General features: G+C 43.7%; 1 protein-coding gene across 1 annotated transcript in view; it reads left to right on the top strand.

The window, feature by feature from the left end:
- Window positions 1-2182: 2182 nt before the first annotated feature.
- The window catches only part of ABCD2 (ATP binding cassette subfamily D member 2), a 46334-nt gene continuing 35220 nt past the window's right edge, over window positions 2183-13296 (top strand). The window contains exons 1-4 of the mRNA XM_084525943.1: window positions 2183-3366; window positions 4735-4915; window positions 8175-8296; window positions 11095-11263. Of these exons, the coding sequence (XP_084382069.1) occupies window positions 2458-3366; window positions 4735-4915; window positions 8175-8296; window positions 11095-11263 (1381 nt within the window). The 5' untranslated portion in view covers window positions 2183-2457. The remainder of the gene's footprint in view (window positions 3367-4734; window positions 4916-8174; window positions 8297-11094; window positions 11264-13296) is intronic.

The following is a 13296-nucleotide window of genomic DNA, read 5'->3' as shown; positions in this document are numbered from 1 at the left end:
CTTTTATTGACTGAAACACTGCAGTCAGATGTGCTTTACCTAAATGTTCCCAAAGATCTGACTGTGGGTGTACGTCTGCACTTGCAGCTCTGTTACCAAGTCATCAGAAGATCTTGTGGAGCAAAAGGTCAGCAGATATGCAGAACTGAGAAAGATCTGTGAACTTTCCCCTTGCTAAGAAAATGCTGGAGTAATGAAATATTGCAAATAACTGTGGTTTGGCAACACAGCCCTAAGAGCATGCTGTGATACACACAAACCAGAATGGGAAGTCTGGAGATCAAGATTAAAAAATAAGAAATCCTAAACAAGACGATTTCTTAGCCACTGTATCTTGCCAATATCTTCCTGTCCTGAAAACCCTTTTTACTTTACTGACGAAGTAATCAGCAGCGAAACCAGGCCTACTTTTATTTAGAAACTGAAAGTTAGCTGTACTGCTCTAGTTCAGATGTTGACATCTTCCTGGCTTTGAATTATGCTTTAAAAAAATAAAAGGACCTCTATCCAGATCAGTAGCCTGTCCAGACAGAATCCCAGAATGGTTGAGGTTGGAAGGGACCTCTGGAGACCACCAGGTCTTATCCCCCGCCAAGCAGAGCCACCTAGAGCACCATTTTCCTCACCAGCAGAAATTCTGTTAAGTCCCAGGATTACTCCACATCTTCTTGACCTAACTTTTCAGTCCACTGTGGACACGATTTGGGCAGCCTCCCACGGAAGAAGCAAGCAATGGATGTTACATGGTCATGTCTTGCTGGCCTTGGCATGCTGGGTGTTTTGGATGGCACCTGGAGGTTATGATAAGCAAAGCTGTCTCTCTCAAACCAAAGATACTATTTCTTCACCCCGAAGCTTGCCTTACTATCTAAACATCATCATTGTACTCTGTCCAAAGAGGGATGTTTTATATCAGTAATGAGACTTAATTTAACTCTGCGTGTGCTGAGTCACAGCGAGGTTACGTGGCCTCACAGTGCATGCCTGGGGGAAGGCTGGACTCCTCTGAATGCCTGTAGCATGTTTTCTGAACCTGCTTGTCTCCCACATCTTAAATGATGCTTTGTGATATACCGGTAGACGCAGTCACTTCATTTTTAAAGCGTGAAGAACACAAAGTCATTTTTTAAGTACTCTGATCTCTCTTTAAGGACTCTGATCTTCCCTCAGTGCCTTCAGATACACCACCTTAACCAAACAGGTGAAGCAGCAGCGGTAAGGAATTTGGGAGCGAGAAAATACAAACCAACAAACAACTGCCCTTACTGCCAACCCCTTGGCATGGCTGCGGCCAGCTCCCGTGGCCAGACACCACACCAAAGGGCTGAGGGCAGCTGGTTCCATCTCCTAGCACTGCCACAGCCTGACACCGCTCTCCCTTAGCCCTGAGGTGAGGGAAGGCACAGCGGGGAGCCTGGCGAGCTCCCTCCGATACTGCAGGGCTCCCTGCGTGCTTCCCCCTGTACTTGGCTCTGGTGAGGCTGCACCTCGAGTACTGTGTTCAGTTTTGGGCCCCTTGCTACAAGAAGGACATCGAGGTGCTCAAGCGAGTCCAGAGAAGGACAACAAAGCTGGTGAGGGGTCTGGAGAACAAGGCTTATGAGGCGCAGCTGAGGGAGCTGGGCTTGTTCAGCCTGGAGAAGAGGAGGCTCAGGGGCGACCTTATTGCTCTCCACAGGTACCTTAAAGGAGGCTGTAGCAACGTGGGGGTTGGTCTGTTCTCCCACGTGCCTGGTGACAGGACGAGGGGGAATGGGCTAAAGTTGCCCCAGAGGAGGTTTAGGTTGGATATTAGGAAGGACTTCTTTATTGAGAGGGTTGTGAGGCGTTGGGATGGGCTGTCCAGGGAAGTGGTGGAGTCACCATCCCTGCAGGTCTTTAAAACACGTTTAGATGTCGGGCTCAGTGACATGGTTTAGTGGAGGACTGGTTAGTGTCAGGTCAGAGGCTGGACTCGGTGACCTTCCAGGTCTCTTCCAAAGTGGACGATTCTGTGATTCTGCGCTCCCCGCTCCCCCCTCACTGCTCTCCGAGCTGCGGAGGCCCCGCCGCCCCCCCTCAGCGCCTCTCCCCGCTCCGGAGGCGGCGCCACGCCGCGGGGCAGGCGGAAGGGAAGGGAAGGGAAGGGACGCGCTCGGCGGAGCCGCCTCGGGCTCAGCCTCTCCCCTCCCCGGAGCCCCGCTCCCCCCCGCCCCGGCGACGAGCGGCGGCGGCCGGGTGGCTGCCGGGGCCGCCCAGCGCGGCGCAGCCAATGGTGGGCGGTGGGGCGGGCTGCGAGGAGCCGGGCCGCCCGCTGCGGGAGCCCAGCGGCCGGGGGCAGGCAGCCCTCAGTCGGCCGGCGCCGCGGAGGGGGGAGCCGGGCGGCGGCAGCGCCATGAAGGACCGCCGGGGGGACCCGCGCCGCCGGGCGTGAACCGCCAGGAGGAAGAGGAGGGTGGCGGGGGGGGGTGAGGAAGGATGAGCCGCATGCTGCAGGAGGCGGCCCGCAGGGTGCAGTGGAGCCGGTCGAGCTCCGCCAAGAGGGCTGCGTGCCTGCTGGCCGCCGCCTACGGGCTGCGGCTGCTCTGCCCCGTCATCCGGAGGCGCCTGAGGCGGGCGGGCGAGCAAGATGCCGGCCGGGGGGAGCCGCGGGGAGCCGGCTGCCCCGGCAGAGCCCCCCCGGCGGTGAACGCGGAGTTCTTCAGGCAGCTGCTGGAGCTGCGCAAGCTGTTCTTCCCCAAGCTGGTGAGCGCCGAGCTGGGCTTGCTGTGCCTCCACTCCGTTGCGCTGGTGTCCAGGACCTTCCTCTCCATCTATGTGGCAGCGCTGGACGGGAAGATCGTGAAGAGCATCGTGGAGAAGGAGCCCCGCAGCTTCGTGGTCAAGCTGGTCAAATGGCTGATGATCGCCATCCCGGCCACCTTCGTGAACAGCACCATCCGCTACCTGGAGTGCAAGCTGGCCCTCGCCTTCCGCACGCGCCTGGTGCACCGCGCCTACGAGACCTACTTCGCCAACCAGACCTACTACAAGGTGATCAGCATGGACGGGCGGCTGGCCAACCCCGACCAGTCCCTCACCGAGGACATCATGATGTTCTCGCAGTCGGTGGCGCACCTCTACTCCAACCTCACCAAGCCCATCCTGGATGTCATGCTCACCTCCTACACCCTCATCCGCACGGCGCGGTCCCGGGGCGCCAACCCCATCGGGCCCACGGTCCTGGCCGGGCTTGTCGTCTACGCCACGGCCCGCGTGCTCAAAGCCTGCTCGCCCAAGTTTGGCAAGCTGGTGGCTGAGGAGGCGCACAAGAAGGGCTACCTGCGCTTCGTGCACTCACGCATCATTGCCAACGTGGAGGAGATCGCTTTCTACCGGGGGCACAAGGTAAGGAGGAGAGAAATCCAAGGGTGCTGGGCTTGCTCCTGCAGTGCCTGAGCTGACCCCGACTTCCCCTGCCGCCCTCTCCGAGCACTTAGAGTCCTTCTGACATTTAAACCTGTTTACAGCTAGCACTTCCCGTTTCCTAGGAAAATGCAATCTCACAGGCAGTGTCTGGGGGGAGCAGAGCGTAGCTCCCTTATGCTCTGACAGTGTTCCTGTTTTGCAGCCGTACCCTATGCCTTTCTAGAAAGCTAATCGTGGGTATTGTTTTTCCCCCACCCATTGTGTTCCGCTTAACTCTTCCAGGCTTTTTTTTTTTTTCTTCCTTGTTTATGAGCTACCAGATTTAATGCTGCCAAAATCAAAACCAAACCACACCGGAAAGTCTAGGGAAAAACTCAGTGATAGTAGAGATCGCTACAACCTTTGACACTCTTTTACATAGCTAAGCAAAGATGTAGTCATCAGAGTCTTAAAATAGCTTAAGTACAGTACTTCAGGAGTCGCAGTTACATAAACTAGTGGCTTGTTTTAAAGCCACCTTACTAAGCAATTCTTCATATTTTATTGGAAGTGAATCTTGGCTGTAGCAGCTTTCCAACATGATTTGGAAAAACAAGTGGTGTCATGTAAAGTGAAAATGAAAACTGGAAACTAGCCTGACCTATTACTAACACTTTCAGTGCTAGCAACGATTATATAATGCAAATGGTTTGTTTTGGTAAAAGCAATTGTTCTCTAAAGCTGCCCGTAGTAGTCTTTGAAGTGCAGCTACATTAAACAGTTTCTTTTATTCCCACGTATACTGGCTCGAACAGAACGCATTATGTCACACTGACTTGGAACTATCTTTGACTTGTTAAACCTCTTGGGATAATTCTCTCTTCCTCTAGACCGCTCACAAAAACAAGAAGCATTGCATTTCCGTGATGAGCCCTTGCAAGTCAGAGATAATTGATCCCCAAATGCTTTCCAATTTGGGAAGTTTTGGTTGCTGTGAAACTCTACAGCTGCATCTTCATTAAAAGGATGTAGAATCAATCTTACTTTGCTAGTATCAGCTATAGTGACTGCCTGGTATGTTGTTCCTCCATGTATCAGAGATCTTAAAAGAACTGAAAACTTGCCAGTGGGCCATCCAGGGACAATGATGTAAATAAGAGCCAGGTCTGCTGACTTCCCTAAAGCTGTGTACTTTTGCTGTGAGAATGCAGCACTGTGAAGATGAAGTAGCACACAGAAAATGAGATTTAAAAGCCACAACTCTGGATAATTGATTAGCTTCTGCAGATATGTGAATGTACTTGTATGGCACATACATCTTTGTTGCATTGTGTAAATGTTTTACTTATTGTTATTTTTTAACTGTAGGTAGAACTGAAACAACTGCAAAAAAGCTACAAGTCTTTGACGGATCAAATGAATCTCATTCTATCCAAACGCTTGTGGTACATCATGATAGAGCAGTTCCTGATGAAATACGTCTGGAGTAGCTGTGGTATGATTATGGTCGCTGTGCCCATCATCACTGCAACGGGATTTGCGGATGGCGGTAATAGCATTTTTACTGATTTCCAAATGTTTCCTTGATACTTCCTCAAAAGACTATTCTTTCCTTAAACGTTGTTCAGATTTATTTACTGTTCACAGACTTTATTACCAGATCCATGCCTCGTGGGTAACTTTCAGGCATAGGAAGTCAGCTGAGGAAGGAGCAATACAAAAGAAACAGCTTCAAACATAGACCTGATAAACATCATGATTTCAGGACTTAATGGATACTGGTGTGACGTGAGATTGTAATGACACTCGCAGTCCTGTTCACTAGTGGTTGGGATGGCATGCTGGTTCTTGCAACATCTACCGCTATTTTACAAACTGATACTTACTCACATTCCTAGAGAGCTTATCTCCTCATCCCACAAACCATACTGTAATTACAATTAGTTATTCTATTACATGTTGGCCTGGTAGGAACCACTGTTTTCCCCTGACTCAGTGAGGGAAGAGGGATGATGTTCATATTTCAGGCCGGCATGGCATCATTTTTGTCATCCTGTCACAACTTCCCAGGAAGTGATACAAGACTCAAGTAATTTGTTATTGCAGATGGTATAAGAACAAGAGAGCAGAAAAAAAAGCATAATTAGGGAGTGGTAATGAGAGACGAGTCAGGGAGTTTGCTTCAAAAGGTTTCCTTATGCACAACTGGAACCACAGAATATATTACAAATTTTCTAGGATTCATTAAGTGCTGATGATACAGTGTAAGCAGAAGGATGCATTCTACGTTTGATACGTTTAACCAGGAATGAATGGATTGTTTCCAGTGTAGGTCTTGGTCATTACATTCCAAATCCGGGCTGTTGAACTGGACAAGCTTGGTTTAACCTGCCCACACGTTATTTAGCTGGCTTGCTGTTGTGCCTGCACGTGGCTGGGAGTTCAGCTGCCTGCGCCACTGGCCGTCACATGGCTCAGGAGGGCACTATATCAGGACCAAGGCTGGCATCTGGGTAACAGCTTCAAAAATACCAGGAGGTCCTATTCCCAACAGACTAATTCGTACCAAGGCATTTCACTTCATGCAACTAGTGAAGGTTTTCAGCACAACAGAGAAGTGATGAATCAGTTTAAGAGTCTGTCTGCTAGCATGAGAATGAGTACAGTCAAGACCACACAGTGTGAGTATCTCCCTTGTATTAACAGCATGAATTAAAAAATGAAAAAGAATGTCCTTTGCAGGGATTAAGCCACAGTGAAAGTGTATGGAACAAAAGAGCGATAATTAATTTGTGTGCTTGCAAAACTAAATAACATTCCTGTTACTCATGGATATTCTTTTGATAAGTACTTTTCAAATGTGGGAGAAGAAAAAAGACACAGAGATAGCTCATGCTGTAAAGCAGCAGAATATTTGCTACCAGCAACATGAAATGTTAAAGCACAGAACTTATTATCAAGCCCTGAGGCATATCATAATGATGCTTCATAAACACATTATTAATGATAAATCAACATCGTCAAGATCAGCTAGAAGTATAACAGCCATCCAAATAATTGAGCAGACTTGAACTTTGATCGAACATTTATCTAGCTGGCAAAACAGTGCTTCGTGTCTCAGCAGGTCAGAAGCAAGTTGGTTCAGATCTGAAGGACTAGATGGGCTGGATTCATTGCTTTAGAATCGGTATCAAAGTACCAATACCAAATATCAAAACCAGTATCATGATCAGACCTGAGATTTCAGGCATATATAACCTCTCTGACCTGTTGCAGTGCCCCACTTTAAACAAAGGAGGCAAGCTGTATGAAAAATGTCTTGGGGAAAAAAAAGTTAGAGAAAAGCAGTCTTGGTGGGTTAGGCATATAATATTAGAGACTGTTTCACAACAGTGAAATGCTCATAAATGCCTTGTAGTTTTAATTTGTCAAATACCCCCAGAATTATGCCTGAAATGGCTGATGCAGTGGTTTGTAGAGATCTCCAAACTATTTCGAAATGAGCTAGCCTGGGTGCTGGAAGCAGTGTTAAATAAATTCATCCAAGAGTAATACAGCATCAGTGTAGTTCAGCCATGGGCAGTTCCTAAATGACATGTTTTTGGTAGTTCTACATACCTTGCATGGGCTGTGCTCCCAACAAGACCAGTAAAATTTGGTTCTCTGAGAAGGAAGAAACAAATTTCAATTTAGTTTATAGTAATGAATTAACTAAAGATTACTCTTCTTGGAGTGAAAATGACATTCCAAATAAGTGAGAACTGCATGGGCAAGAGTTTTGTAATACCTCCTTTCTTTGCAAGAGGTTTCCTGTCTTTTTTTTTTTTTTTTTTAAAAAAAAAAAAATCATACCTCTCATTGTGTTCCAGGTGGCTCCATGACATGCAACTAGTTGATGGTGTACTGGTGCTGTATAATTTAATCTAGAAAATGGGAACAAGTATCTCACTTGCTAAAAAGTTACAAGACCATCTGAGGACAGAAAAAGGATTATATAGTGTATATGAACAAATGTATTAAATGAGAAGTTTAAAAAGTTTCCCGTAAATAATCTATAGACTGTTTCAGTGATTCAGATGTACTTATAGGGATACCTTTTTGAATGTGTGAATGAAAAAAATACACATTTAGATTGAAGTATCTAATGAGGACAGAAAGATACATCTGGCTTTGATACTGCATGCAGATTTCTGGACAGTAGATTTCTACAACCTGATCTTGTCAGTCAAATGAGGCAGCTACCAAGAAAAAAAATACTGTTTGCTATTCTCTTGTTCTTAGGTCAGATGAACAGAGAAGCTATGTTTTCAGAGAGAAATATCTTATTTAAACACATGCCTTTAATAATAGAATAACTTATTGCATTCTTACAGAAATACCATGTTGCCAAGTTTGCATCAGTATGAATGTTTCTTTTTAAGTGAGTAAACAAGGCTGAAAACAAATAATTGCAAAACCAGTAAACGTTCTATCAGAAATCTGTTTCAGATTAGGTTTCACCTTTTGCTATTTTGAAAAATTTAACTTACATCATTATGTATTAAAAGGAAATTATTTAGGTAGACAAACAGTATAAAAGAATAGGATGTTTTGCATAAGAAGATGAATTCCTTATATTCCCACTTATTTTTTGTTCCCAAGCTATCTAAGCTAATTGCATTCACCAAATCTTTCCAAAGGCTGTTTTTTGTAGAGTTAAATTTTTCTTAATTTAAAAGCTGCTTTATAATTACTCACGTTTTAATCATTATTGTGTAGAGAGAACTTTCAGAAGAATATCTAACATTTTTTTAATTTTTTACTTTTAGAGATTGAAGATGGCCAGAAACAGGCAACAGTTAGTGAAAGAACAGAAACTTTTACCACGTCACGAAACCTGCTGATCTCTGCTGCAGATGCTATTGAAAGGATCATGTCTTCATACAAAGAGGTATCGTACATCAGTCAAATGCAAACCAGAAAGGAAAGAAAAGCAAAACAGGATTTATATCTAATGTAAAACTAAACAATAGAAAGTATGTTATTTTTAAGGAAAATTCTACTGCAACTAAATCCATGGAGATCTTTGAAATGATTAAAGTCTGGTCTTTAGATTTAAGTCCACAAAGAGTCAAAAGTGCACAGCTGCCAGTATGATGCAACACATAAATGTAATTTGTTGTACCTGTCTTCAGGTGTCATCAGAGTACAGTTCCTGGAATCTGAGTGATAAGGGTTCAGATTCCTCCTCTGTTCAGAGCACAGACCTGCGTTCAGGTTGTCCTCCTGTAAGAAAAGTGTATGGAATGCAAAAATAATTGAATAATTATTTAAAAAAATGCATATATATGCATTATGCATATGCATACATCCATATATGAAGAAATATTAGAAGTGCAAAAAAATAATTGAATGCTTACTTTCTGAACACCTAAACCATAGAGCCATTTTTAGTATTTTCTGAACCTGTTAAATTTGAAATAATTTTGCAAAGTAGAGAAATTTTAGTCCACCTTAGGACTGCAGGCAGCCCAGAAATACAGGATGTTCATCTGGAGGATCAGAGATGGTTCAGGACCTCACCCCAGTTCTAGTCAAGTTGGACTTTCATCTGTGTTCTCTCTGGGGGATTTCTCTAGGTGCAGACTGTTAAGCAGAGGAAAAGCTGTGTCATTCTCCTCAACAGTCCCTTCTACATTTGGTTCTGTGTTTGTTTAGCTGGTTTTTGCTCATCCTTTTGGTGAGAACCCCTTTTCTGGGAGGAGGCACACATTAGCTGGGCAGCTAATCAAAGACTATGGATTCCATTACTTGGAATCCAGCCATAATAGCTGCAGCTTTTTAAATTGGGAGAGGAGAGGTAGTTTGGCGCCTTCAAACACAGTCTCTGACAAAGCCAGAGCCTGTCTTTCTTTTTTTTTTTCACAAAGTGTTCTTCTCTAATGGACTATGATTTTGACCTATGCTGCTATAGCTGTGTCCCTTCTTGACCTCTGCTCTTATGAGACTGCCAGATAACCTATTATGCACTGATGTTATTCTATTTTATTTTCAATAATTTAGTCATTTATATAACGTACATGGGGACTTACAAACATTGTGGTTTCATTTTTTGGAAACAAAAAATCCTTGCAAAGTAGTAGCAACAGCTGAGCAAACTCATTTGTTTTACCACGTGGTGAAATTTTAATTCAGGCAGTGTGTGATCAAAGATCACTTCTTAGAACTTCCATCTTAATTTTGTATTTATACTTTTCTTCAAGAAATACTGCAGAAATTCAGGCAGTTTCCAAAAAATGACAGTATGCTTCATTCCACTGATAGTGGTAGTGAGGCTCCAGTTCTTACCCACCTGATCCACCACAGCAGCCTTCTTCCAGTCAGTGTTGCTCAGTTTGCAGGTCAATAGTTTTGTTAGTACTTCATGTTTTGACGAAGTGAGGCTGTAGAATCGTGGTTTAGAAACTTACTACAAGTTATATTTCTTGTGGGGTGCCGTTGGTACACATTTCATTCATCATATGCAGGATTTTTTCCATCAAGCATCACTGCTATTTGCTAGAAGGGTTACCACTGAAATCAGTGCTAGAAGGGCTACAGTGTGGAGAACAGTGTTACAGCTCCTACAGCCTCAGGTGCTGTTAGCCCAGTACTTTTCCCACCTGTAAATGCATTTACCAATAGTGCAAGACAATGTCCAAGTGATGGAGTTGAAACAGTGGCTGATTACTTTCTTAAAACTGAGTTTTTTGAGATGTTGTAGCCAGTTCACCTCCAGTGGCATGATGGCCCTGCCCGGTACTCACTTCTGAATCTTGCACAAACAGTGAAATTTGCACAGGATTGTATCTTGCTCTTCCTATTTTGTTCTCTGCATTTAGTATAAAAATCTACCTGTTTAAAATCATCTAATCATACCTATATAGTAAGATGCCCAGGTTTAATTCTTTGCTGCCGGCAGATGGAGGCAGTTCTTTGGGCATTCTTGGCGGTGTCAGTGCCTGTGAATAAGAGACCACCAGGACAAGAGACCTGTTCTTTCTGTATTCACCAGGTGGTCACAGAGATAAAAGGATTTTAAAAATGAGGAAGCCCTTTAAGAGACCTCACCATTTTAAAAATTCCCAGTTGTAATCCAGGGTCTCAGATTTAGCTCTGGTGCTCTGGCATGCAGCTGATAGGAGAGTCATTTCTTTTCTGTACTGTATTTTACATTAGCGTGTGCCCCGGTGCTACCTGTTTTACAAAGGAAAAGCACGCCTGTCTCACAAGGGGGTTTAGGGAACACAGGGAAATGAGTAATTATGGGTGTATATTTTTCTCACTGCTGTTGGCCTTTATTTGCCTGGGAAATGCAGATATTTTGTTTTTCTTCTGTATGATAGGCTATTTTCAGCTACCTAACAGCTATTCTCCACAGGCTGAAGTCTGTACTGATCAGTGGAAAAGAGCAGTCCCTGCAACCTCCTCATTTACTGGAGCTATAGGAAATTACACTGGCTGAAATCCTTCCCCCTCAAACTGTGTTTGCTGGCTGGTAGGAGCTGTGGGTGGCGTTTGGGCTAGCACAGAATCTCAACGGAGGCAAATTGATAGGTGACGAAAGATGCATCATTGATCCTTCCAGAATAACATCTGAGAAGCAGTGACTTAGAATAGCTGCAAATGGTTTTCGTGAGTCTTTGGCTAAGCATCTAATTTATTGAATTTGGGATGTGTAACTGAAATGAGGCATTTACTGTTTTGCAGGTAACTGAGTTAGCAGGATACACTGCCCGTGTCTACAACATGTTTGCTGTTTTCGACGAGGTGAAGAGAGGCATCTACAAAAGAACTGCCGTTATTCAGGAGTCTGAAAACAACAGTAAAAATGAAGATAAAACAGAGTTACACATCAATGGGCCCTTAGAAATCAAGGGTAATTAAGTCACATTTTTATAGATTTCTCGGGGGGGAATTCCTGGCTGGTACAACAGGGCCGTAGTTGAACAGAGGTTTTGTTTCTGCAGCAAACCAGCCTCCAGAGACCATGTTGCCTTCTATTCTATCTTCCTGCTGTTCTGTAACCCTGTGCTTATTTAGTGCTTTTCTAAAACACTTCCACAAAGATTGTTCAAGTATATTCTGTGAAAACTTTCAGTGAAAAAGGTATTTCAACTATACCATTAGTGGTGGTGGTTGTGCTGGTGGTATTAGTATCTTTACAGGAACAGTGCCTGCTTTCCTCTGACATTTTTTTTCCCCAGAAAACTGAGACTGTAACATTAATTTTCATCCCCATACACCACATTGTTTTGTTTGGGGTAGAAGGGATAATAATAATTTGTTGTCAGCTACTATTAGCCTTTGCTCATTTTTTCATCATTTAGTGGGAATTGTCAACTGAAAATGGGCTGGCAACTTTACCATTGCCCCCATCTCCCAAATGATCTGATCAATATGCAGTTCCTCCTCAGTTCTTCCTGTCTCTATCCTGTATCCTTTTAGTGCCACTGTTTTTCTATCTGCACCCTCCTCAAAGCACTGTCTGTGTACCATCTCTCTCCTTTTTTGTCTGAGGTACATCATACAGGTTTTGCAATGAGCTTTTCCTAATTTTCCCAACAGCCCCCTTCTGCTTTCCATCTCTTCTTTGGTGTTGGAAAGCCTCCTTCCCACCTTCTGGCTTCTGAAAACTAAAATACCAGTTGAGTTGAAGGCACCAGAATGCTCTTTATGAAATATTTTTTTTACAATTTCAACAGCATTGCCCTTCAGCACAAATTTCTCAATGGTCCTCTGAGAAGGTTCTTCAAAACAAACAGTCTGATGTAGCATAATAGATAGCTGTGGAAACAGCTGATGTCTTAATCTTGTAAATCTTGGTAATATTTGGCTGGCACTGAAAGAAATGACATCTTATAGAAAAAAGGGTTTTAGTCCGTTTGGAACAACAAAGTCATTTTGAGACCATTTTAGATACGTATTTTAAAAACAAAAGCAAATACATTTATGTGTGACAGAATGCTGTTTTTGTTCCCTTTTGGTTTAGTACAGTAATACGCTGCTCCTTTTTTTTCTACAGCCTTTTCCTGAGGTCTGATTCCTCCACAGAGGCACATTTCATCTGGCTTGAATTCCTCCTAAGTCGCAGTGACTAGTGTTTGCTACCGAGTGCTTGCAGGCTCTCAGAGGCAGCTAGCCAATGCAAAACATTAGGACACAAGGACTTAGACGGAATTTAGGCCAGATGAATCTAGGCCACAGGTTCCATATTATTTTTATGACAAGTTCCATTGTGTACTGGTTTTCCTCCTGTCTTTCAGTCTTGATACTTCAGAAATCCCTGCAGAGTGGATTTATGTGAGGATAAAAGTACACGTGCTCACAGTGTGTACCTCTCCAGTGTTAGAAAAGAAAAATTGTAGTATTCAGCTTCTCCAAAGGCTTTTTCAACATGTATTCTTTTTAAATAATCAAAGGTAAACTTTTGTACCTAAATAATGCCTGTGCTGTGTGCCTTGCATTCACTACTGTCAATAAGACCAGTATGAAAATAGGAAAAACATCAGAATATTTTAACAGACCATAATACCACTATATATGTTGCATGTCTAACAACTCAGAATTTTCAAGTTGAAATATCCTGGTGTACATCTTGCAGAAGTACTGGCAAATTGTATTTCTGATTATATACATACACCAAGCTTTAAGGGCAGGCTAAGCTTTCAGTCAAACACTCTGAAGTTGGGAAATGAGAATTAAGTTTCCTTAATATTCACTTGGCTTACTATTTTGTATCATAGCCTTTTTTAAAAATTTATTTACAATTTCTCTCCTGTACCCAAGTGCTCAAAAATATGCATGACTTACAGAATTTGCTTGAGATTGTCTCCACAGAAAATTATCCTTCATATAGGCAAATAAATGCTTACTCCAGTGGATGTATGCATGTGGAGTGACTGGTACGGC

This window comes from Aythya ferina (assembly GCF_964211825.1).
Source record: "Aythya ferina genome assembly, chromosome: 1".
NCBI lineage: Eukaryota > Metazoa > Chordata > Aves > Anseriformes > Anatidae > Aythya > Aythya ferina.
This window is presented reverse-complemented; position numbering and strand designations above follow the sequence as displayed.